Source organism: Notothenia rossii (assembly GCF_949606895.1).
Source record: "Notothenia rossii genome assembly, chromosome: 9".
Taxonomy (NCBI): Eukaryota; Metazoa; Chordata; class Actinopteri; order Perciformes; family Nototheniidae; genus Notothenia; species Notothenia rossii.
The window spans coordinates 20,648,091-20,674,170 of NC_136907.1; the positions used below are offsets into that span (position 1 = coordinate 20,648,091).

A 26,080-nucleotide genomic window follows, 5' to 3' on the forward strand; every position below is an offset into this window, starting at 1 on the left:
GGCTCAGTTCGCCTTCCGCAGAGTGACTGGCGACGCAGCACGCTATTATCACGTCGGGGTCACCAATGTAGTGCCGAGAAACAGGAGTCGGAGGCGGGGTATCAAAGGTACAAGCTATACTTTTATTAAGCCTCTGCAAACACATGTAAACACTTCAAGCCCGGGAAGCGAAGACCGGCGGAAACAGGAAGTCTGGCTCACTCAAATGTCCGTGCAGAACAATACCTGAACCCATAGATCCGTGGGTGCATGATGTCAATCTCACCACACTATACACTTTAAACACAAGTCATGTGCTCGGAAATGCTGTTCAACCATTGGTCAGACATTAAGGGGGTAAAAACGCAAATCCCGGAAATGTCTACCTTAGCCTCCGCCATGGAGCATCTGCACTTTCGGCAGGTTATTCTCATGCTGCTGTTAATCTGGAGATCAACAGACACTAGCGGCCCGCGCATATGATTATATAATCAGACAAGTAAGGGATAATGTGCAGCGACGCGGTCATTATGGGGGAAAGAACACCGACAGGCTGATCAGGAGCCCGACGCGAAGCGAAGGGATCTAGATTTTAACGGACGTAATAACATCCGTTAAAAAACATTATAACACATATAATGAGACGTTCTGCAGTAAGGAGGGGCGTTTCACCGACGACAGGTGTTCTTACTTTTATGTAGTCGACGGAGAATTTTTACTTTGCACGACACTGTTCAACACTTCATTCGGCTTCACTCTTTAACTAAACAACCGCGGATGTCTTGAAAGACTCTTTCGCTAAAGATTTTGAAGATATCCGCGTTCTTGTGACACGTAAATACTACGCTTCCTATGTTTTGGTGCGGACTGCGTTCACACCAGCAATGAACCGCTCCAGGGTTCGCAAGCAAGCGCTCCGAGACCACCTATTTTAGTGGACCAGAGTCCGGTTGTTTAGTTCACTTAAGAGGTCTCGGATTGTGTTCACACCAACCCAAATGAACCGCATCAAGCGGCTAAAGGCACCAGGGTTCGATTCAACCGGACTATACAAGGCAGGTGTGAACGCACCCAGCGGACCAGAGTCCGGTTGTTTAGTTCACTTAAGAGGTCTCGGACTGCGTTCACACCGACCCAAATGAGGCTAAACGCACCAGGGTTCGATTCAACCGGACTATAAGCAGCATGCACAGGGCCCATGACAGTCCAGGCGTTATAGATACAGCAAAACAATACAATATATATGCAAAAGCCCCTGACAGACTGATGTAATAAATGCAACCATGAGTAGTCTAATTGTACTCATAAGTTTGCCTGTGTAATATCACAGTACACTACCATTCAGCACCTCCACCTTTAACAGAGGCTGTCATCAGCTTCATATCTGATTACTTTTTGATTAAATTTAGCGTTGCCGCCTCCTAGCGGATTTATGGGCTATAAACTGCATGAAATGTGTTATCACCCTTTGCAGTGAAGGCTTAATGCGGTCTCATTTACTTTCTATTAAGTTTTGTTTTGTGCGTTTTTTGTGTTGTAATTCTATCCATCTGGATTGAGCGGTTCAGTGTTCAGAGTGCATTTGGTCCAGGCTGCTGGGAAAAGAAAAACAGACAGGCAATGGAGTGTGTGGCCAATAATACCACCAGACTGCTACTGGAGAAGGATATGGGAGAAAGTGTTTGCTGGTCAACTTCAATAAGGATGTTCATGCATTCTGACGATTAAGGAGCACCAGGTAGGCTTATTTGCATGTGTTTATATTACAGATATGCATGTGCATTAATACATGTGTCATGTGTGTATGCATGTGTGAATATGTTTAGGATGTTCAAGATGCATGCTATTGTAGAGTAAGTATTGAGATGATATGCTTGAATGAAACAAGAATTGATATATTGTGAAAAAAGTACTATTACGGGAAAATCCTGCATAGGTACAGTTAGTCAGTGTGAAATTTCATCTGTGAGACAAGATGAAAAGTTTAGCAGTCATCAAACTCATGAGGAATTCACTCTGGGCTCCAAATGTAAGAGCAATCCACCCCTTTCACAAAATATAGAGGCATAGGATTAATTTCAGTGTCATGAATATTGCTACCACTAGGCAGAGCCCTAAGCCTTTCTATAATTCAGAACAACATGAGGAGTTAGTGATAAGCTCATGCTTGCTATTATCGAGTGATGATGCAGAGGAAGTGACACTATTGCCCTTACATATATTCCTCATTGTGTTTATTATTATTATTATTATTAATAATAATAATGGAAAAAACACATAAGATATCATTCCTAAGTAGATATTTGTTCCCCATTTGTTTTTGTTTCTAAATTCCTGCAACATTTAAAAGTATTTCCACAGCTTGTAGATTCAACAGGTTTTGTTTTACATCTTGATCAATTTAGTAGCCCTTGTGGTGTAACAGGGATCTGGGGGATGAGAGGCTGCAGAGGTGAGAACGGGGTCAGCAGATGGGTGCTGAGCGAGCGCAGTGCAGATGGACGATAGGTAACACTAAAAGGCGTCTCTTCCAAGGACATACCAGAAAGTAAGAAGAGCTAGGTGAAGTTACTCAAATAATGTTTGAATTGCTCTTTATTTTCAAGTTATCTTCCAAATAGTTCTACACTGAATCATAAATAATGCAACATAACAAGTCAACGAAAGGAAAGAAGAGATACATTTGATGATGTAAATGCTAGCATGAGGAGATTCAGATTAGCTCTATATGCCTTTTTATCTGATATCCACTATCTCATTTATTCATATACGTTGTCTATGAGTGTGTGAGAGACAGAGGGAGAGAGAGAATTTGAAAAAAGTGAAGAGAGAAAAAACGATTTTCCTACTACATTCCTCTATGACTCATTGTTATATTGAATCGGAAAACCTTTGCAATTTAAATACAAAGTGAGGGAAATGATAGCTGTTCCTCAAACTCAAATACTGTCACAGGCAGCCAGTTTAAGGGCGGAGGGTAGGATTCTTTGGATTGGTTCCATATTATGTCAGATGTTCAGAATTTGTTTTGAGTTTTTAATGATCTGAAATTGAAGTCAGGCTCAGGGTTGCCTCTTTAAAAAAATGTTATTTCTGTTATTCAGTTCTCTGGAAATGAAACAATTATAAACAGCTAGATTTAGGCATGCAGTAGATATAAATAAACATTAAAATGCATAGTTCACATCAGAACTGAGCTAATGGTCATGGAGGAAGCCCCTGAACATCAGGAAACAGCTAGGAAGGAAATCCTTCTTACAGGAACTGCTAAACAAAGATAGGAACACTTATTGAAAAAAATTCAGATGGAAAATAACGCAGGAGGATACATCAGAAACGTAGGTGGTTAAAGTGCTGTCTACCGTGGAACTGTAGTTTTCTCACTGGCTGTAGGAAGTGATTTTTAAAATTTCATTAGCAGAAAGGTTGTGCCAGATGCAGAGTAGACACGCCAGATGTGTTAGGTGAACCCTCATGTGTTCCACATGCATGTGGTTACATATGCTATTTCTTGGACGCCCTTCAAAAGTAAGTTAAAAAAAGCTGCCAGCAATCTATCTGCCGTATATTCTGTCTGAGACGTCTTTGCACAGTTCTGACCTCAAAATCTTCAAGTTGACTTTTCTGACAACTATTTTAATAGTTTGAGCAATAACCACACATGCTCAAACATTATATTCTGAACAGATCTGAGAAATAGATGCATCGTCTATTTCAAATGGCAATTCCTGTGTTCTGTATAAATAATGGCTGCCTGCATTAATCTTCACCTACCTAGAGGAGCTTTTTACTCCATGTGACCCCGAAAGCTTAGTCGAGTTGCGTTCAAAATCCGCTGCGGCTGTCTGATTGATTCTTTTTTGTGTGACCTGTAAAGACATTTTAGACAAGCCTACTGCATTTGGAATTATTCCAGGTCTATATGACATATGACACTCAGCTGAGGAAACAGGGCCCTGAAGCTTAGCCTGAAAGAGGAGCTCGGCGAGGCCAGGCCTGTGAACATAAACTCCTATTTAACATACTGTACTCATATTTCAAAATAAGTTAAGTCCCAACAATAGGCACACTAATTCAGCGTGTATTATTTTTCAAAAGAGGAGCATTTGAAACCAAACATACAGTGCATCCTGAATTACACCATGTTAACTTGTGCAGAATATTTCACAACAATAACTACCATTCTGCTGTATTCATTGTGTCTGTGACAATTCAATGACCAACTATTATCTAATTCCTTTGATGTTTTGGGTTTGTTGACAGTTGACCCGCAGATCATTTGAGGTGAGGACTGTGTGAATATAGCACATGCAATTCTGGAGGAATGCAGTTAGGCAAAGTAAAGTTTCATCAAGGAAATCTATTACGAAATGTGACTGCAAGAGTTGAAGTGAGAAAACATAGGGTAAAGCCCCTTGGGGCAAATTTGTGATTATCTATAAAATTGACTTGACAAGGGCAGACCTGGCAGGAGTGTTTATATTAAAAGAGGTAAGGCATCGTAATGGGGTGTTAGGTGACTCCAAGTGGAACAAGATCTTTAAACAGTTTAATAAACGCGGCAGTGTCAATTCTCCCTTAGTAGTGTGAATGTTCGAGAGGTAGCAGCATGAAGATTTTTTCCTTCTTACTTTAGACAACCTGGGATCTAGGGAAAGAGCGAAAGGCTTTCTCCATCTGGGTAACATTATTCAGATTCCTCAGCGTTGGATATTTGATGATGCTGGCAAAGGGAAGGGAGTAGGGCGTGGAAGCAGAGTGAGGGGAAATGGGGTGAGAGCACCAAGACAGGGGGGAGGGAAACCAGAGGGGGGCGCTGTTCTCTCTCAGAGACAATGTGGCCTTGACAGCACTCCCCAAAAATGTCAAAAATGAAAGTGACGCACCTAGCGGTCCCTGCAAACAGCACTATCACTATAGAATTCATATTAGGTTGTATTTTGAATGGGGCTTGGACAACATTACACACTTTTGGGATTATGGAGGACCAGACTATTGTCAGAATAATAACAGCCTTTTGAATATCTGCAGGGTGATGTTATGATGATGGTGAAAGACTGTCACTAGGAGACCGTCAGTGTTGCTGGTGAAACACTTCCATAACTCACATCCCATGTCTCTGTCTCAGCTTGTGGGAGAAAAGGGAGGGAGCCAACTAAACAGGGAGGGAATGAAAGAAAGAATGTAGTGAGGTCTCCTCATGTGAGTTGTGTTTTTTCCCCTTTTTATATAGCTGCACAGTGATTACATGTTTTTAGTTTGGGGCTCTTAGCACTTTTTTCCAAACCCTCTCGGCTCTGATTCACTGGCTCTCACCAGCAGCTTACTTTCCCTTCACTTTTTTTTTGTGTGTGTGTGCGTGACGTGTGAGTGGAGTTCCTGCCCTTGTTTCATGCAATGTAATTTAGAGGGAAGGAGAAGGACTTACGGAGAGGCAGGCATTTACTTGAGCTGTCAAAGGAGGGAAGATGAAGTGAATGTATAAACAAGAGGAGCTGTTTCTGTTTTGGCCTAAGTGCATCTGCTCTGTCCTCAGAGGGGAGCCAAACGGAGAGGGGGAAAGACGTGGAGACCAAAGCTGAGAGGGAGTGAGAAAGTGACCGACGTGGGGGAGAAAAGAGAAGATAAGTTGAAGTCTGTTGCAAAGGTGGATGAGAAGATCGAGTTGAGGATTCTGCCTGACACAGGAGGAGGAGCGCCAGCCTGGGGGGGACCACCGGATCAGAGGTCTTCCAACAACAACAGGACAGGATGAGATACCAAGGCAGGGTAAGATCCTGACTACCATGATGCTCCTTGTTATGTTTTTTCATGTTAAGGGCTGCACACTGGATTTTGTTCTGGTGTGCTTAGACAGTGAAGCACAAGATCCGATCCACCAATTCACTTTGTCTCTCATGGAGGGAAAAGCAAAACAGAACAATGAGTCACTTAGAGATTTGTTTTCCTTTTCTTTTTTTTAGTGCATGAGTCATTGCGTATTTTGGTTTTTGTTTAAGATATAACCCAAGCAACCTAAAGAGGGTAAACTTGGTATTTTTCCACCGTTAGCATTACTGGCACATAGAGAGCCAGCTGTGGTACCAGAGCAGCTCGCCCTGGGACAGAGTGGAGGGGCAGGCCTTATAAGGAAGACAATCCGAATGTAGTCGGCCCAGCAGAGCTTAGTCATGGGGCCTGGAGCCAAGTCCCACTGAGGGTGAGCCTCCTCTCTGGATGTCACTGCTGCTGCAGACACAAACCTGCATTTCACTGAAGCTCACCACCACTCTGAGTCAAATCCCCTGTAAAGCTACGTAAAGTTAGATCAGACCCCCACTCTGTAACAACAGGGCCTCGGGTCAGTTCTCTGACAACAGAGCTGCAAGGATGACTTTATATCCTGCTTATATCTCCATCCCAGACCTGTAGTAATGTAGGTGATGTGTCTCCAGTTCCATTATTTTAACTTCCTTTAAGATTTCCTCTACTCCAGCGGTAGAGGTAAACATGTTTTGGATGAGGCTTCTCCACATTAAAAATGAATGGGTTCCACATGTGATGTCGATAAAATCGCGAATAAAAAATATAACCCATGACTGCTGAGGGATAGATTATTGAAAACAATGTTTGCTGTGTTTTTTAGTCCTAAAAGAAAACAGTGTTTGGGAGGTCTGATGTTAGTTCACATTAGATGTTTCAGACATTGGAAGGCGCGGTGTTGCACAGACAGTGCCAGCACAGAAGCTACTGTACATCTTAATGATTATAATAATCACAGATGATCAAGCAATGAGATCTGAGGAGGTGGAATGAACGTTTAATGCCAAAGCAACCTGTCACAGTTCAGAGGCATGCATTACTGTTCAGCGTCAACCACTGTGAGGGTTGATGTGTCTGCTGAACACATGGAGGACTTTCTTTATAAGATCCATAATACTGTACCAGCCCACATTGAGCTTTGTGACATTATATTTGATAAGCAGCAATCACATGAATCAATAAAGGTTTCATTTAAGAAAGTTAGTATTCTTGTGGAAGCCAAGAGAAAAAATAAACTTTTAATATTAACATATTTTAGTACCAACAATAAAATCAAAAGGGGAGGAGGGGGTACAGAATACAACTTCACACATTGTTATGTTAGCTGACATTTTTAAATTTAAAATGTAACATTTGATAATTTTCTCCATCAATCGATTAATTGTTTTGGTCTGTAAAATGCAAACATTTGTGAAAACAGTAAATCCAAGTTTCTCAAAGTCCAAGTTGATGTCTTTAAATGTGTCATTTTGTTAGTACAAAACCAACATAAATTCTGTTTAATATGATATTAAACATCCGAAAAACTGAAAATCCTGAAGTTAATGAGGCGGACATATCTTATTTTATGCCATTTTGACATGAAAAAAGAACTTTAACAATAAACACATGTCAAAATAGTTGGTGATTATGTTGATCGAGTAATAGTTGTGATTGACCACAGCTTCATTTCATCCTCAGCAACTGAAGTTGAGTAAGGACCATGGGCGTAATTTCCACTGGGGACAGGGGTGACATGTCCCCCCCACTTTTCAAAATCCCATTTGTGTCCCCCCCACTTTTTAAATTTGTTTATTATTTATTTTTTACGCAAGCGGTCATCGTCACGGAAGAGCATCTGTGTGTGTGTGGCACAAGCGCATCTTGTGAGAGAGAGAGATAGAAAGAAAGAGAGACAGAGAGAGAGACACAGAGATTTACGGGGGTTAGCATTTGGTGCTAGCTCGGAGCTAACGGAGATTAGTAGCTGTTTCAACAATAAGGAGAGGGAGAGCTCTTTCCTGTCGGACTTTGAGAGACAGAGAGAGAGGGAGAGAGAGAGAGATAGAGAGAGAAAGAGAGAGAGAGAGAGAGAGAGAGAGAGAGAGAGAGAGAGAGAGAGACTGAGAGAGAGAGACTGAGAGAGTTACAGGGCTGTTGTCAGCATCTGGTGCTAGCTCGGAGCTAACAGAGATTAGAAGCTGTTTCAACAATAAGGAGAGGGAGAGTCCTCTCCTGTGGGACTGAGAGAAATAACGTCAGCTCAGGGAGGTAAAGGACTCTGAGTGATTAGATTGTAAACTTTAGTCTAAGTTATCTCAGTGGGTCTCAAATGGTTTGGTCATCTATGTAAACAAATATTTCCATCTATGTAATATTAGTTGTATATAAAATAAGTTAAGAAATCCTTCCAATGTGTAGCTACTATAGGTCATTACAAAAATAAGAAACACAATTTGAAAGGGGAATGATTAGTCAAATATGCTTAAATAAAAAGAAAGAATGCAGACTAGGTAAGATAAAGATGGAGAAAGGAGTATATCAATTATTTGTTATTGGTTGTGAGCATATTCTAATGGTTTTTTAATTATTGAAATATATACAGTTCTGTTTCATATGAGTGTTGAGAGCTTTATCCATAAATCTCTTAATGGTGCCCTCAAAGTGCACCAGATTGATGCATTAAACTTCAATTTCAAGAAAAAAATCTTCCCGGGGTGCATGCCCCCGGACCCCCCTAGATGTGAGGTCATCACAAATAAAACAGACTCACATTGATAGGATACTAGATAAGTGTGCACACTCATTATATACACTACACATTTTTCTTGGATTTGTTAACACTATAGTCCCTAATATATTTGTAGAAAGGCAGGAAATGGAATTAAATTGAGAACAATTTTCATTGCGGAGGACCCCCTGTTTTGTGTCCCCCCCACTTTTCAAACCAAAGTTACACCCTTGGTAAGGACACATTCAAATGTCTTCCTAGCTATGAATGCAGAAACACAGTATCTTCAGTGTTTGTTATAAAAGCACAGCCGGCGACACACAACACAGAAACATTTAGTGGCATCCACTGAGCGCTGCCCTAAACATGACCCTCACATTCCTTCGTTGTATCCTTTGAAAAATCTGTGAGCTTTAATTACTATCTGTAGGAAGCCCACCTGCAGGAGTGGGAGAACAATACTCCAAGGTGAAGCAGAGAGGAGGGGCCGCATTGGAAGAGTCCACTGACTTTCCTTTGCTCTCGCGCTTTGGCTGTGTTCCACTGTTGTCCTCTTGTTTTGAAAAGGGTTTTCCTGCATCCAGTTCTCAGAGATAATGACCTTTTACCGGCATGAAGCTGCCAAATGAGACCCTTGAGAGGCTCGTGCATTCAAGAAAAACAGAAGTCCTGTGGAAGTCTAGCCCCTTTGTTCCACTTCTGCTTGTTTTTTTTTCAAATGTGTTAAGGAAAACGGCAGGGCTTCTCTCATAAATGTACCTTTGATACTGGAGTAGAGTGCAGCTGGTTTGCTGGGGTGTAGTGCATTGATTACACACTGGACTGTTTGTCTGGATTATTATCATCAGTGAGTATTAACTGCTGACAGTTTGATCTCTTTGCATGAATGTGGATGCGGTTAATATCTTACCTTAGGGGTATATCTGAGAATTCCTCTCTGGTTAGACGGTTATTATTTCCTGTCTGCGCTATAATGTTGGCCATCACATTGTGGTTGACATGTAAACATACTTTCCTTAAATCCCAACTGGTGATATAAAGCTGTGTGTACTGTACATACATGACTATCTCACTATTGTATCATAGAGGAGTCTACCCTGTCTGTTTATCATTTGGATTCCTTAAATGTCTTCATTGTTTAATCTTGGCATGGCTTAGTAGAGCTGTTCTTCTTTTGAGTGTAGTTTGGTGATGAGGCCACTAAGTCTGGAGACATTTGCCCTGATATTTTGAAGGTGTCTCTCTTCATTCACGGATTCTATCTTGTAATATAATTATGTGGCAATTATTGTTATGAGCACTGCGCCAGATGTAAAACCTTTCTAAACTGGGTGAATGTACCATGCCTCAGAATAAATGGGATAAGGCCTGTTCTGCCCCCTGCTGGTCTACAGTAGTTATTGCATATATTGGAAGAGTTCACAGCTTTATACAGGCAGTATATGGTTAACATCAAGAACAGTCATCTTTTCTCTGCAGTACTGCTAAACATTTTATTTAATAAATCTCTTTGACTATTTAGTACAATAAGCAAAACCAATTAAGAAACAAAAACAAATATGAGGTAATGAGTTTTACCAAACTCTTCTATTTTTTGTATGTAGCACTTTGGCCTTTTTGAAGCTAATGTACTTTGCTTTAATTAACTTGTAACCTCATGATTGAATGTACTTATTGTAAGTGGCTATTAACAAAAGTGTCAGCTAAATGAAATGTAAGTGGAATTGTGTTGAGTAAGCCCTGCTTTAGAAGATACAAGCGTTTAACTAAAACCAGTGTTTTATAATGTGTACCTACTACCAGGAAGATCTGTAGGAGGTGGGAATCATCTTTACAAGAGTGTAAGCTTTGTAAAAATAATGTCAATGAAAAACCAAAAAAGCTACTTCTTTCAATTTTGGCAAAACATTTTTTTCCTACAGGCCTAATAGTTGTCAATTTTTGAAAAATAATCAGTTATCAGTGAACATTTTCTGTTGCTCTTGGCAGATTCCCTATGAAAGTGTTGAAAATGCATGTTCTGGAAAGTGTGATTGAGGTGCTTCATGTCTGTTGTGTTCCTCTTGTCGCTCTTCCTGCAGGAGGTGGATATTGAAGGCAGAATGCGCCTGGTGATGGAGAGCGCTTTGACGGCCCGGGACAGGGTGGGGGTGCAGGACTTTGTCTTGCTGGAAAACTACAACAGTGAGGCGGCCTTCATTGAGAACCTACGGAGACGCTTTGGGGAAAACCTCATCTATGTAATGAAGCCAATTTTCCTTCACAGGTTCCAAAACACTTCAGCTGGTGTTGGTGAAACATTTTAAAATGTGATCTAATGTTTTGCCGCAGACGTATATTGGCTCGGTTTTGGTGTCGGTGAACCCTTACAAAGAGCTGGAGATTTACTCCAAGCAGCAGATGGAGCGCTACAGAGGAGTCAGCTTCTACGAGATATCGCCGCACATGTGAGTCCCCTCATGGTCCTCACACATTAATGTTTAAGGCCTCTGCTGGAAACTGCCCAGCTAATAATCACACAGTATGCTGAGACAAATATATTGCTAAATGTATTCTCAAACAGGATTTATTGAGGCATGCATGAGAAATATGTTTCTTTAGTAATTAAACCTCCACATGTAGCTCAATAATTTTAGGGACACAACTTATCAATTATTTCCATATCAAATGATCTACTGTTTTCTTGTCAGTCCCTTGATATATTAATTGTTTCGACTCTAAATGCCTTCATATTATTAACAGAATAAATGTCCAAACATTCTGAATGTAATGCATTTGCCTCTTAAACATTTTTAAATCTATCATGTTGTTACAATCCGTAAGAAAATGTTGTTTTACAAATATATTTAAAATAACAAGCATTTAAACTACTGACTTTACATTTTACTCTATCATTACAGAAAAAATAAAAAAGGTTGAATTTAATCAATTTCACGGATGTATTCAATTTCAAATTCAGTTTAACATCAATTTTAGTTTATTTACATTAGACGTTATCCAGAATCTCTCAGAAAAGAAAAGACACACTATTGCATACAAGATTAATCAACCACTCACCTCATAATGTTAATATGTCAAGCAGATTAAGCAAGGTTAAGATTCTTTTTTTTTAAAACAGCGATCATATAATCATAACAGGATTGTTTGGCTGTGATTTGGGTGACCCAGCTGACGGTATTAGAGAGATCATATTAAACAGAACAACCTATTTATTTTCAGCGTTCATTTAAAATGATGAACAGAGATTATTACAGAGAAATAAAGCTCAGTGGGCAAAGGCTCCACCACTAAACACTTCTTATCAAATCAAGAAATGGTTAAGTCACAGGCAAGTGTGTGTGTGACTTTATTCCACAAAGTTTCAGCTTATTGATCTGCTGTTGTTTTTCCCCCTCAGCTATGCTTTGTCAGACAACACTTACCGGGCCATGCGGACCGAGAGGAAGGACCAGTGTATTCTGATATCAGGTGAGAGTGGAGCGGGTAAAACAGAGGCGTCCAAGAAGATCCTTCTGTACTACGCCGTCACCTGCCCCACCAATGATCAGATGCCTGCCCTCGGTGATTGCCTGCTGCAGTCCAACCCCGTCCTGGAGGTATTTCTTCTGTTGACTCAACAAACAACATTACAGTTGAAAGCCCAGTGTATTTAGACTTTTAGCTTTTTATGATACCAATCCGGACCTTTGCTTGTTCTTTATTTGTAAATATTGTTTGATTTTGTTCTATTGTTGCTATTAATTTCCCTTCCTCCCTCTAATTTCCTGGCTTGTTTGCTTTGCTCAGGCATTTGGGAACGCCAAAACATTTAGGAACGACAACTCCAGCCGCTTCGGAAAATACATGGATGTCCAGTTTGACTTTAGGGTAAACACTCCCTCATTCCTCAAACTTTTATAGAAATCATATGTGCTTAAATCATACTGATACCACCAGTTAGTTATACCATTAATAGAAGCTCAGACTTTTGAACCTGCTTTTAATAGTTGCTGTTTTTCTGTAACTTCTCCTATAGGGGGCACCAGTAGGCGGTCACATCCTGAACTACCTGCTGGAGAAGTCCCGCGTGATTCACCAGAACCACGGCGAGAGGAACTTTCACATCTTTTACCAGTTGCTGGACGGAGGGGAGGACGACCTGCTCACCACGCTGGGCCTGGAGAGAAACCCTCAGAGCTACCAATATCTGGTAAAGGTGTGTGTGGTGCAGGTTATTTGCTTGTTTCCAAACTGAGGTCAATGCAATTGTTCCATCAGTTGTGCTGTAATGTTTAATCGTCTTGTTCAGGGAAACTGTCCAAGACTCAGCTCCGTCAGTGACAAGAATAATTGGAAAGTCGTGATGAAGGCGCTGTCCGTTATTGGCTTCACAGAGGAAGAGGTGCAGGTGAGAAGCAGTCACCGCCTGGAATGAGTTTGACCTGAATGCACGCTACAAAATAACTGTTTTGTTTTTAACTAATAATCTCTGGTTTAACACGCTAAGTGGAATACTTTAAATGACAACTTATAGGTTTTTTTGTCACATAAAGGCAGTTGGTTAGAGGGGAAGTATCCATTTTTAATAAATTCTTCATATAGTCATTCATAAAAATTCAGTCAAATTATGTAGAACACATTGATGGATTGGATTTAATACATTCAATGTTCTTTTATTTTGCATTATAATGGGAATATTATTTTCCACCATCAATATTTGTGCTGTTTAATATCCTTCATTCTTCCCCTTGGCCTCATCGCATCACATTTCCCATCATCATAAACACATTCAAAACGGTTTAAACCACAGGACCCTGTGCAGTTTAAATGGTTATTTTACAAATAATTTGTATACTCAACATTCTTTTTTAGTATGCAACATTTTGAATATTTTTATTGTTCAAGTAAACTTGCTTATTTAAGCATTTGTGTTGACTATTTAATATGAGAGTTGTTTGAAAAATACCTTTTTTTACGTAAAGCACACTTTCTCTGGTTCTGATGGATGTTATTAATATTCTCAGTGACCTTCCAGACATTGATTTGAGTTAAAGAACAGATCGTTCATCTGTGAGGTTTTTGTTAACTGTCCTTCCTGTGTCTGACCTCAGAAATTGCTGAACATCATCGCAAGTGTTCTCCACCTGGGAAACACTCAGTTTGGGGAAGGCGACGAGGGAGAAACTTACATCACCAACGAGACTAAGATAACAAACCTCACAAAGGTCAGAACGGTCTCACTGGTATTATCAGATGTTCAAATATGCAAAAACATTTGCAGAAAGTCCGAGCTGAAAGCAGATGTGTTTTTTTTCCAGCTGCTGGGTGTCGATGGCTCGGCCCTCGGGGAGGCACTCACTCACAAGAAACTCACTGCCAAAGGAGAGGAGGTGACGTCATAGTGTCCTTGATCCTCGTGTTCTCTCTTATTCAGTTTGTGTTGTGTTGTTTTATAAATGTGTTTTGTGCCTGCCATCCGTGCTTTACAGATGATCACCCCACTCAGTTTTGAGCAGGCGGTGTCTGCCCGCGATGCCTTAGCCAAGGCCGTGTACGGTCGGACCTTCACCTGGTTGGTGGAGAAGATCAACCAGTCGCTGGCTCTGAAGGTGCAGTAACTCAAATCCCCCCATCATGTTGTGAGGCTGTCCGTACGGAAGCCCTTAGGGGACTTTTTAAATAATAATGTGGACTTGAAATGTAATATCTAATTCCACAATATAACATTTTTCACACATGTATGTGCTATTTGATCTAAAATAAAAAAGCAATAATTCATTTTTCATAAGAACATGCACATACTCGAATGGGCTTTCTTTGACCATATTCAAATAAAATGAAAAGCTGTTTGACATCTTATTTTAAAAGTTACACTCCGATTTGACAATATTCAAATGTTTCTTCAAATCTGACATTGGAAGTGCAATATATAACCTGATTTTACAGTTTTGCAAGCAATATTGAAGTCCAAATAAAAATGCAAGTGTATACCTATTTGAACAATATCATTTTCATGAAGTCACTTATGGGCTACCAAACTGTTATTTTGTTTACCATTGCATGTTCTGTAATGTACATTATACAGGAGGAAATCTACCACAGCGGTAAGGGCTGCTCTGTCATAGGGCTTCTAGATATCTACGGCTTTGAGGTCCTACAGCACAATAGGTATGCGCTTTATTCATTTCCATTCTCTGTTACACCTTAATCTGCTTCACAGTCTCTTATTGTCCCGATTGCACAAAGCTTATACATAACTCTAGCATGCAAGTGGCCTCATTCCCTTCCATTTCTCCCCTCAGCTTTGAGCAGTTCTGCATCAACTACTGCAACGAGAAGCTCCAGCAGCTATTCATTGAGCTCACCCTGAGATCTGAGCAGGAGGAGTACGAGACAGAGGGAATTGCAGTGAGTTGAGTGGTCAAGACAAATAAAACGTGATATATTTTGACATACATTACTATGCTTACACTACGTTGTTCTACCTTTAATGTCAGTGGGAGACGGTGCAATACTTTGACAACAAGATCATTTGTGACCTGATCGAGGAGAAGCACAAAGGCATCATCTCCATTCTGGTACGTATAACAACTTTATAGGTTTGTCTGTACACAATGTTGTCTCTGTCACTGTGGGTGAAGTTAAATACTTTTTTTTTAGGATGAGGAGTGTCTGAGACCTGGAGAGACCTGCGATGTCTCCTTTCTCGAGAAGTTGGAAGACACACTGGGCGGCCATCCCCATTTTGTCACGTGAGCATCCTCTTGTATCAAATATCATCAAGAAATACAGTACAAATACTTTATTATCCACAGCTTCTTGTACCAGCAGTGCATGTTAGAACTTCTCTGTGTGTGTCTTTCAGTCACAAGTTGGCCAATGGAAAGACTCGCAGGGTGATGAGCAGGGAGGAGTTCAGGCTGCTGCACTACGCTGGAGAGGTCAACTACAATGTCAATGGTGAGATGGGCTTTTCAATAACCAGGGCCCAGGAGTTCAAAACTTTTAATCTCAATCAGATCCGATCAGATTTTGAAATCCCATTTTTTGTGATCCAGGATCAGACAAGTCGGCCAAATTTTGTCCCTGGAGTTCAAAGCAATTCAGGATAGGATCAGCCTGATCCAGATTACGATTTTTCAAGATGACTAGATCCTGAATATCAGTGCTATAATCCTACCGATCGCCATCTAGTGGACATGAAAAATAATACAAGGAAGACAAGAGACCACATTGCAGAGACGTCACTTGTCGGCAATTACTTTTGAAAGGTGATGACAAATTAATGGACATTATTTATTTTTTTGAAGATATTATTTCTTTAATCTAAATTAAATTTGTGATTGACAATCTTTGTTGTGATACTTTTATGAGCGTGAAAATTTATATCATCTACATTTGGTTGAAAACAAAATAGGCCACCACAAACGTGACTAAAAAATGAAAAATAAAATTGATTTCCCATGAAGGCTAAAAATTGTGTATTATTTCAGTTAACAAACTTTGCCATCTTATTTCAATTGAAACATATTTTAAAATTAATTGTACAGTACATTTTGCTCTGGTAATCCACTGGAAATCCACCCCTCTGGTGGGATCAGGATAATCCAGTTTGTTGGGATTAAAGCTTGGATTGGATTTCCTGATCTGATCGGATATCAAAGTGATCCTAATCCAGTTTTTTGGTTTTGAACTCCCCAAAATCCAAATCTGATCTGATCAGATAGGGATTCAAATTGATTTGAACTCCTGGGCCCAGATGATTATTTGTCTTCATGCATTTATTCCAGTCCTTATTGACAAATGTCTGTGTTTTTCTTTATCTGGTATAGGTTTCCTAGACAAGAACAATGATTTGCTGAACAGGAACCTGAAAGAGGTGAGAATAATGAAAGGTAGAGTCTCACCACAGCCTTCGAAATTCTCAGTCTCCTGAGTGAAGAGGAATAGGAGGTGGGGGGGGAGTGCCGTGTTGACATGTGGTTGTGTGGTTTGGTCTCTGTTCAGGTCATGTGTCAGTCAGACAACCAGATCCTGAGTCACTGCTTCCGCAAGGAGGAAGCGATAGACCAGAAACGCCCGGAGATGGTGAGAATCTCTCTTTCTCTCTCTATCGCTGTCAACAACATTGTTAATGAAGAAGCCAATGAAGCCTCTCTCTCCTTGAAAAAACCCAAACACATGCCCACGAATATACAGAGAATTCCCCATAGTTTAATGCTGTTGTTTTGTCTTTTTGTTTTGTTTCTTAGGCCGCCACTCAGTTTAAAAACAGCCTGACGAAACTTATGGAGATCCTCATGTCTAAAGAGCCGTCCTATGTGCGCTGTATCAAACCAAATGATGCCAAGCAGCCAGGTAGATATTTACATCTTGTAATCATATTGTATTCAAAGGCTGACTCTGAAAAACACAACACATCTGGGGCCGTATTCACAAAGCATTTTATCTTACCGCTAGGAGTGCTCCTAACTCGCGCTAAAACATTTTACGTAGGAGTTTTTTCTTAAAAGTTATTCACAAAGCCGCTGAGACCTACTCATACTAAGGATAAATCACTAAGAGTGAACTAAGAGTGAACTAAGAGTGACGCGCCGCTGCTATGGATTACGTCAATTCTCATGCATGAGTTTAGAAGCTGTCAGTACGGTGATTGGTTGTTCAGAGCATGCGCTCTCGGTGAAACTCATCCGCAACATCCCACAAACGAGCCCACTAAATCACCGAAAAACAAGGAAATAGCCTAGGCTAGAAATGTATTCCTATCAAATAGTTATGGACAGTGCAGTTAGCAGAATACACGCATGATGACAAGTTTGTGCAGACCACGATAATGACGTTGTATATGCACGTTAAAGAGAGAGAGCAAACAATAAAAATACGTAAATTGCATTAAATCAAGGAGGCAATTAAAAGCACCCTGCAAACTATTATCCAATGAGCATATTTCCAGCACTTAAACACTTTCAATAACAGCCCATACCGCCGTTCAAGTCCCCCTATCATGATGAATGAAAACAATCTGCGTGTTGATGGAATGTACTTTCTTTCTATTGACGAACACATCCTCATCTTTTGATGGCGCAATTATTTTTATGTGCGTCCCGTCAATAGCACCGACCACACCGGGCATACCTGCAATTGCCATGAAGTTGGCTTTGATCCTGTGTAGTTGTTGATTGTCCAAAGGAAACCGGATAAACTGTTGGATGATATGTGGTCTAGAGAGCACGTTGATGGTTTGGTTTATGGCACGGCTGACTGATGGTTGCGATATTCCTAATTCGTCGGCATTGCAAAGTTGCATTTTCCCTGTTGCTAAATGTCGTAGTGTTGCCAAACATTTTATTTCCGGACTAATCGGGTTATTCCTGTTAGTCGGGGATGTTATTGCATCCCGCACTAATTCCACAACAAGTTTGATACCCTCATGATTTAGCCTATATCTCTTGATCAATTCACAGTCTTCCATTGTCTCCAAAACATTTCGTCTCGCAGCCATTTTCAGATTCTTTGTGAATAGGTCTTACTGAGTTAGGAGTCCTCTCGAGGACTTTTAAGCTCTCCTAAACTTAGGTGCTACTTTTAGGCCTAAAATACTTTGTGAATTGCTCTTAGTGAATAAAATTAGGAGTCCTAAATTTAAGACTGACACGCCCATTATGTTTAGGAGTTTCTCCTAAATTTGCCAGTTAGGAGCTACTTTTAGCCCTAAGATCCTTTGTGAATACGGCCCCTGGGCTGTAAAGGCTTACCTGGTTAATTTCCACATAGCCATCACTACAACATAGCTTTACTCAAACCCAACAATCACTACAGATTTCACAATAAAAGCCCGCTGGGAGGGGAATAAACAATACTTTCTGAGGCATTTTAATTCCAAAAAGATGGAGGAGGTCTTGTGGTTAACACAGGAAATACAATCAGAAAACAAGAAGGTCTATCCCTAAAATGGAAAAATAACCCAAAAGACCAAAATAGGGAAAAGAAGTCCGATCCTTCAAAACACATACAAAATATTTGAGGTATATAAATTATTGACTTAAGACATATAATATCTCCACAATGGCTAAACTGCTTTTTACCATTTCAAATGGATGTAAAACTACCATATTCCTTCCTTCTATTGATATTTGAACTGCGTAGTTAACCCTCAAGAATCTCTTAGGGATGATCCCAATAAAGTAATCATTTTGAGGACTTGCCATATGTAATCATTCGTATAGTATAGAATGAGTACCATCAGATTTGCCAATCTTGTATGAGTCAGAGGTTAATGATATCTCCCCCTGCAGCAAGGTTTGATGAAGTTCTGGTCCGACACCAGGTGAAGTACCTGGGTCTGATGGAGAACCTGAGGGTCAGGAGAGCTGGCTTTGCCTATCGCCGTCGCTTTGAAGCCTTCCTGCAGAGGTGACTGACATCTCTCTAACTCACTGCCCCGATGACTGTTCATTATGTCTGTACTCTATGTTCAGCCTACTGTCATTATAATGGTTTGTTTAAATGACTTTAGGTATAAGCCCCTCTGTCCCGAGACGTGGCCCAACTGGCATGGCAGACTGTCTGACGGTGTCTCCACACTGGTCAACCACCTGGGATATAAAGCAGAGGAGTACAAACTGGGCAGGTAATGTGTTGCCAGGGGGAAGCTTAGTGGATACAACCCACACTTAATACATTCATGCAAACACTTTATATTGTAGTGTTCATCAAGGGAAATGGTACAGCTGTGTTGATAATAAATGTCTTTGGCTATGATCTGCAGGTCAAAAATCTTCATCCGCTTCCCAAAAACTCTCTTCAACACCGAGGATGCACTGGAAGCAAAAAAGCCAGATATTGGTGAGTAAGCGAGGACAGCGAGTTGAGAATCAAAAAGATAAAAAAATGACTTTAATAACATTAAACGGCAACATATCACCTCACTGTAATCATCATTTTGGATAAATAATGAATAAACAACTTGCTTGACTAGGGATTTGAACGTCTCATACCGATACTCCATCCATAATGGGTATCTGCCAGTACCAATCCACAATCATCTTTTCCTCTTTCTTAAACAACTGAGCTGTTAATAATACATTTGTATATGCTTTGCCTGACTTAGACATCCCAAATCCTGCTCAAAATGAAACACAGGAAGGAACACAACGTGACCTGTGCAATATTGCGGCTGCTTTTTATTTCCATTCTTTTTACACAGAACTTCTGGCAGCCTCTTTGATCTGTCAGCATTATTCTATAACACCCACGTTTTCATGTGCCACATGATTATCTGTGTTCCCCATGACATATCACTTTGTTATTTTACAGTTTGTCACTGTTATAGTTAAGCCCAAGGGATAAATGCATTATACTTTATCTGTCATATATGTCCAACTCTCTTACATGTGTTTTATCCCAGCTTTGACACTGCAGACGTCTTGGAGAGGCTACAGGGAGAGAGCCAAGTACCAACGCATCAGACGAGCAGGTCAGAGCGCCCCCTGCTGCTGACCCCTCTCCCTTACAGAACAGTGTCACTATGCTCATTTATAAAGAAATATAACTACTCACATCAGGTTTATTACGTATTTATTTCGCCTTCCAAACTTTAGTTTGATGGGGGTTTATTGACATTTTTACTTCTTTATATGTTTGTTTTGGGTTTTCTTCAATTGTCATATTGGGCCTTTGAGCTTTGTTAAATGTATCTACATAAAGATACCTTTTTTTTTTAAATGTATACATTTCAGTTCATGTATTTAGATTTATATGTTTTTTTGTTGTCTGTAACTTGTTGTTGTTTGATGTTTTCTTTGACTGAGAAGACAAGTTGTCCCGGGGTTAATACATGCATGTATTTGTACTTATAGTGATAGTGATCCAGTCAGGGTGGCGGGGGATGAAAGCACGCAGGAGGGCTAAGAGGCGTCGCCAGGCTGCTGAGTTAATACGCAGGTGCCTCACTGATACTTTGTTAATGTTTGTTTCTCTAAATATTTGTTACACATTTTGCATGTACAGCTCATTTCTTTTTACATTACATTTTTTTTTCTTTCTCTCTCTGTCTTAATTTCAGGCTAATAAAGGGCTTCATCTACCGCCATGAGGAATTCTGCCCAGAGAACGAGTATTTCCATGATCACGTGCGCTACTCCTTCCTCAAGAACCTACGGAAAAACCTGCCCAAGAGCGTTTTGGACAAAAGCTGGCCGACACCTCCTCCCTCTCTCATTGAGGTGCACCCACTATTACATACTTATAACAAATAATTAATAAGTAGTAATAATGCAAATTCTATATTGTAATTCTCTTGGTTCTCTACAGGCCTCTGACCACCTGCGGAGGCTTCAGATGAGAAACATGGTCGCGAAGTATTGCCATAGAGTCCAGCCTGAATGGAAGAAGCAGGTAGGCTTACTGCAGAAGGCATGGCCTAACTTGTTTTGAACAAAAAGAACAAATCTGCTCATTTTCTTTTCTCTTGCTTGTTTTTTCTTACGTTTCTCAAGATGATGCAGAAGGTTGTCGCCAGTGAGATCTTTAAGGATGAGAAAGACAGCTACCCTCAGGGTGTTGGAAGGCTGTTTTTGGACTCCAGGCTGGGTACGTGTCGATACACGCATCATTTAGCTCTGTATTTACAATCTACGGCAGCGTATTAGGTCCATTGTAGGTTTCAACAAAAGAAAAACATTACAGAGCCAGGGGAGAAGAGAAATATTGCAAGACAAATCTCAGTTTTTTCTAAGATTAATAATTTATGACGAGGTTCCTTGACAAAAAACAAGAATCTTCTGAGTTGTTGTCTCATTCAAATATGACTTTAATGTCAGGGAATAATATATATAGTAAACTTGTGAGTTTTTTCTTGTTTTATTATTTCTGAGTTTCCTTCTTCCCATGGTTGCTCTGTAACACCTTTTCAACCTAAATTGGCTCTAATGTGGCTAAATTAACACCATACAGAAGATGTTAAGATAGGCTTTCTAAAAGATACTTTTCCATTGCTTTGTTTAGAACGCGAGCAGATCAATCTGAAAGTTGTCCAGACCCTCGGCAGTGACAAAGTGCAGGTGGGATTAACCTTTATTTATCCTGTGTGATTATTCTAAAAGTGCTGCATAACTTTTCCGCAGGCTTTTAAAAATGCGCCTTTCTTGTGCTTCTCAGTACGGCGTTACGGTTGTAAAGTACGACAGGAGGGGTTTCAAGCCCCGCCCTCGCCAGCTGCTCCTCACTAACACTTTCGCTGTGCTGGTGGACAGGACCAAGATCAAACAGAGGATCGACTACGCTGCTCTGAGAGGTAAAGAGGGGGGCAATTTGATTATTATATATGATAAGATATAGAGCGATGTCCTTTAATCCATGATCACTACTGAGCTCATTAGAATTCCTCTTGCATAGTTATTGCTTAGAGGGGGTTTGAGATTGTATGAGCTACTTATCCATAGACGCTTTACAGGAAATGGATGTTTTAATGCACACAGTTTAGAGAAGCAGACAGGAGTACCACCCCTAAAGCTGTAGTTTGGTTAGTCTAGTTTCACCACAGTCACACAATTAAACATACAAATGACTGAGGCGGCGGAAGACTAGCAGCTCCTGTGTTCTGCAATGTAAAACTATGGATTTGGTCAATGGATCAGGTGGCTTTGATTAGAGCCAAGCAGTTTCAGATAAAGAAAACAAGATAAAGCAGTGAAACTATAAGAGTTTAATGATCTTATAAAATAAGCCTTTCCAGCTAACTGACCAAAGAACGTGTCTCAAACTTAATTCAGTGTGATTGTGTTCTTTGGTTCAATAAGTCTAAGCCAGGTTTTCTCTTATCAGGTATCTCTGTGAGCTCTCTCAGCGACGGGATGTTTGTGCTGCACATGCCCAACGAGGACAATAAGCAGAAGGTACAGTAGGACTCTCAGAAATGACTCTTTTCCCGGTGACAAACGACTCTAAATGCAGCTGTGTGTTCCTCAGGGCGATGTGGTGCTGCACTGCCACCACGTGATCGAGGTGGTGACTAAACTATCAATGATGGCCAGCAAAGTCAACTACGTCAACATCAGCCCGGGCAGGTGAGGCTTCCCTGCCTGCTTCTCTATGGTTATTTGTTGGAAACCCATTATAACTCATCTAATCCTCCTGTGTTTTATTTGTCCCCCGCAGCATAAGGTTTGTCGTGGCTCGAGGCAAAGAGGGATTCATTGATTTCGTCAGGGGGTCGGAGCTGAAGGTGGCCAAAGGCAAGCGAGGTCATCTGCTGGTGGTGAGTCAGCGACTGATCTGGAGTCATGTGTTTTGAAAGGGGATTTTCTTTTCATTAAAAAACATTTTGGGGAGATAACTGTTCAATCTGATTTCCCTCCACAGACCGCCCCTCACATCAACACTGCATGAAGAAACCTAAAACAGCATCCAGTCAAACGGTAATCCTTTTAGCTAACGGGAGGATTGCCGCTTTAGAAGTTGTCCTTGTTAGTTTGTATCTTGACACAATGCAGCACAAGCACATGCTCAAACAGAAGGAAGTTCCCTTATTAATTAATACGCAGCATCTTTATTACGAATGTCTTCAATGTTGCAAAACTGACTGATCTTTTTTTATAATAAGAAAACCACAACATGAAGTCTTCACTGTTTTTCAAATGCTCTTTATTGTCAGTCATACATAAATACATTTCCATTCTATCAATATAAAATATAATAATGTTTTAACACTGTATCTCTATTGTAAGAGAAATAAAAATACTTTGAAATAAATAACATGTTAATAAATATGTCAATAAATAATTAAATATATTTTTGGAAAGTCCAGTACAGTGAGGGGAAAAACAGGATGTTGGGAAGTGTTGTCTGTTCTGGGAGCTTATTGCTAACTGTAAGTTAGAGAGGATACAGAAACTGTGGGAAATACCCAAGAAAACCGTTAGACATACAGTAAAAAATCATGTAAAAAATGTGACTAGCAAAAATAAGATCTCCTAAAGTAATAACTTGGGTATTATCCCAATAAGTGCTCATTGCCTTCTCTTCGTTTTGCTGTTTTTCTCGTCACGGTTCTGTTTCAGCACTGAGTCATCAGTGTGTTTTCGAAGCCAGAAACAGGAAGTCTCTTGCCAGCCTGGTGAGGTAAAGGTCTAGATCCCGCAGAATGATGTAACCCTCCACACTGCTGTCCCAAACCGTTTGGGATCCGTTTTGAGGGTTTAATGGTGTAGGAAAGGTTGGCTTTGTCCAAGAACTCCTCATGTAACTCATCTGGAGAAGAAAACAAAAGTATTATTTATCAAAACCATGGCTTCATTCCTACAAAATACTTAATGTGGGGGTTAACAATGTGAGTGTGTTTCAGTAAAGAGCTTGTGGATACCTGGCTGCTGACTTGGATCATCAGGTCCCTCAGGTCATGCTGAACGTGCCTGATGTTCTGAGGTAGGGTGGTGCCGACCGCCCGAGACACCATCTGCTCTTTCTCCTCCCCCTCCAGCTGTTTTCTCTTCCGGTCCAGCCTATTCCAATAGGCCTGCATGTCCACAAACGCACTGTGCAGTCGTTCCCAGTCCTGAACAAGAGAAGGCCACATTATTACATCATAATAATAATGCCGCGCTTAAAGTTATTAAAGGGTTCCAAGTTTTATATTCTGCAAGAGCAGACTTGACAATGTCTCATGATTGCGGGAGAGAAATGATCAAAACAATGAAACTTGAAAATGTGTTTAGCAGAAATACATCACAGTGATTTTCTATTTGTTTTTAATAAATACTAACCGTGAGCTTTAGCCAGCTGTAGAAATCTGTAGAAAGCAATGGCAGGTCATTTAACTGCCGGCTTCTGTCCTCGAAGTGCTTATTCCCCAACTGCTGCTCCTTCTATTAAAGTCAAAACATAGAAACATCTGTTTAGTAAGAGAACACTAGTACTGTCTATATAACTATAGAGCAGGGAGTGGTGTGCAGTACTCACGTATTTCTTCTGCAGCTGCTGGACACGAGTTCGAGTTGACCTTGTGAGGCTAAAGGAGTCATTGTATTTACCCCTCTGGAGGACTGGAGATGCAGAAAAGGACTGCACACAGCTTAGGACACAGCAAAGGAGGAAGAGAGCTCGCCAGCAAAGAGTCATCTGAAACAGAGATAATGGTTATAGATCATCTGATGTTCACACCTCATTATCTTTAATAAATATCAAATAGCTAACATTTAACGACACACAAGTAAGTAAGTAAAACTTTATTTATATAGCACCCTTCTCAACACGGATGTACAAAGTGCTTTACAGTACATTACACAGGACACAATTCAAAGTACAACTATACAATGTAGAATAAAAGGCATAAAACAGCAGCAGGTAATACATACGATAAAACACCAATAAAAGACAGCTACTAACTCACCTCCTCCGACGACCCGAAGGCCTGTCGGAAAAGGTGGGTCTTTAACTGCCCCTTAAAAATCTCTATTGAGTCAGAGTTTTTTATTATCTTTATTAACACAAAAAAGGGACCCACAGTATCACTTCCAACAACAAATGGCAGCGTTCCGGTTAAGCACATGGTTCTGTTTATGGGAACCTAACTGGCAATTTGCATACTAAGCATTGGAAGGAAGTCCACTAATATTTCTAAAAACAAAACCCATATCCACAACCTCTACCACGAGGCATCCTCATGCTTTCTTTCTTGTGTTATTCAGTGACACTACAGCTGCACGTTCATGGAAACAAAAATGTCCTGATTCCTTAAAAATTGTTTCGGTTTGGAAGTATTCGCTCAGCATTGTCACAGACTTTCTTCCTGGTGAGTCAAGCTCTTTCTCATTCACTGAATATATGGCAGTGTTCCCTCGTGATCTTACTGACAACAAAAGCTAACACAATTCTACACAAATAAACAGCAGAAGTGTCATTAGATGTTATCATGCATATACAGAATCACTGCAGCTGTCTGACATACATTTAGAAGTGTGTTCAAGAAATAAAAACAGAATGTTACCTACAAATGTTTCCCTATGTTTTGAATACCATAAACACCACTGTGCATCTTTTCAAGAAAATAGCCTGCTGTCGTTTGTTTTAAATGCTCACATGATACACTAACCAAAAATATATACCTTGTGTATATATATATATATATATATATATATATATATATATATACTTATATAGACAAATACTCAAACAATTAAACTTTTCATTTCGAGAATATCTATATTTACAAGATGGTCTTACCTTGGAGGAGCAGTGAACAGTAGTAAGATAGCTTCATGTTATAGTAAGGCGTGTGTACTGTATATATATCTTTCATGTCTTAGTTTCAGTTTCTTGCATTGCTGGGCTTTTTTATTGTTTTCCTTCCTCTCTCTCTCTCTCTCTCTCTCTCTCTCTCTGTTTCAGCATCCTGTGGCCTGTGATTCATTCAGAAAGGTGAGTTGGGGAAGCGAGTTATACAGAAATGATTCTACTTTGGGAAAAAGTGTTTTCTTGAGCGAGGAATAAATGTTTAGGTAGTTATAGTCTGCAATTTGAATTTCTATAATAAACACTTTAACATTTTGTGCTTTTAGTACATAGTGAGGTTATTTATTCCAGCATATTTAAAGTGAAATGTCACAGTGACAA

At 40.2% G+C, this 26,080-nt stretch overlaps 2 protein-coding genes across 5 annotated transcripts; one reads left to right on the forward strand and one right to left on the reverse strand.

Annotated features, from left to right (window-relative positions):
• The first annotated feature begins 1,580 nt into the window (after positions 1 to 1,580).
• myo1ca (myosin Ic, paralog a) lies at positions 1,581 to 23,236 on the forward strand. Of its 4 annotated transcripts, XM_079648416.1 has the most exons (34): positions 1,581 to 1,717; positions 2,405 to 2,527; positions 5,516 to 5,748; positions 10,573 to 10,731; positions 10,823 to 10,938; positions 11,889 to 12,087; positions 12,278 to 12,358; positions 12,507 to 12,686; positions 12,780 to 12,878; positions 13,582 to 13,695; positions 13,789 to 13,860; positions 13,960 to 14,079; positions 14,556 to 14,638; positions 14,773 to 14,878; positions 14,968 to 15,048; positions 15,131 to 15,222; positions 15,336 to 15,430; positions 16,303 to 16,349; positions 16,478 to 16,558; positions 16,723 to 16,828; positions 18,766 to 18,883; positions 18,987 to 19,100; positions 19,239 to 19,315; positions 19,878 to 19,946; positions 20,329 to 20,413; positions 20,535 to 20,694; positions 20,783 to 20,866; positions 20,968 to 21,061; positions 21,476 to 21,531; positions 21,629 to 21,764; positions 22,295 to 22,365; positions 22,439 to 22,536; positions 22,628 to 22,727; positions 22,832 to 23,236. In XM_079648416.1, exons 3-34 carry the CDS (start codon positions 5,731 to 5,733, stop codon positions 22,856 to 22,858), a joined length of 3,138 nt encoding a protein of 1,045 aa, XP_079504542.1. In that variant the 5' UTR covers positions 1,581 to 1,717; positions 2,405 to 2,527; positions 5,516 to 5,730; the 3' UTR covers positions 22,859 to 23,236. The 4 variants fall into 4 exon arrangements, with proteins under 4 accessions (XP_079504542.1, XP_079504544.1, XP_079504543.1 ...); XM_079648418.1 differs by lacking the exons at positions 1,581 to 1,717; positions 2,405 to 2,527 and adding an exon at positions 5,166 to 5,181; XM_079648417.1 differs by lacking the exons at positions 1,581 to 1,717; positions 2,405 to 2,527 and adding an exon at positions 5,202 to 5,345.
• A 130-nt stretch (positions 23,237 to 23,366) lies between these two features.
• On the reverse strand, positions 23,367 to 25,707 carry LOC307018268 (uncharacterized protein). The gene is made up of 5 exons (XM_079648420.1): positions 25,691 to 25,707; positions 24,428 to 24,586; positions 24,232 to 24,333; positions 23,832 to 24,023; positions 23,367 to 23,719 (listed from the first exon to the last, which is right to left on the reverse strand). Exons 2-5 carry the CDS (start codon positions 24,584 to 24,586, stop codon positions 23,540 to 23,542), a joined length of 633 nt encoding a protein of 210 aa, XP_079504546.1. The 5' UTR covers positions 25,691 to 25,707; the 3' UTR covers positions 23,367 to 23,539.
• Between the last annotated feature and the right edge of the window lie 373 nt (positions 25,708 to 26,080).

Coding starts and splice junctions, on each gene's coding strand:
- myo1ca (XM_079648416.1), top strand. Junction 14,639..14,772: donor GAGGTCCTACAGCACAATAG/GTATGCGCTTTA, acceptor TTCTCCCCTCAG/CTTTGAGCAGTTCTGCATCA. Junction 19,947..20,328: donor CCAACGCATCAGACGAGCAG/GTCAGAGCGCCC, acceptor TTGTACTTATAG/TGATAGTGATCCAGTCAGGG.
- LOC307018268 (XM_079648420.1), bottom strand. CDS start 24,586: ATGACTCTTTGCTGGCGAGCTCTCTTCCTCCTTTGCTGTGTCCTAAGC. Junction 24,334..24,427: donor AGCAGCTGCAGAAGAAATAC/GTGAGTACTGCA, acceptor TGACTTTAATAG/AAGGAGCAGCAGTTGGGGAA. Junction 24,024..24,231: donor ACAGCTGGCTAAAGCTCACG/GTTAGTATTTAT, acceptor TCTCTTGTTCAG/GACTGGGAACGACTGCACAG.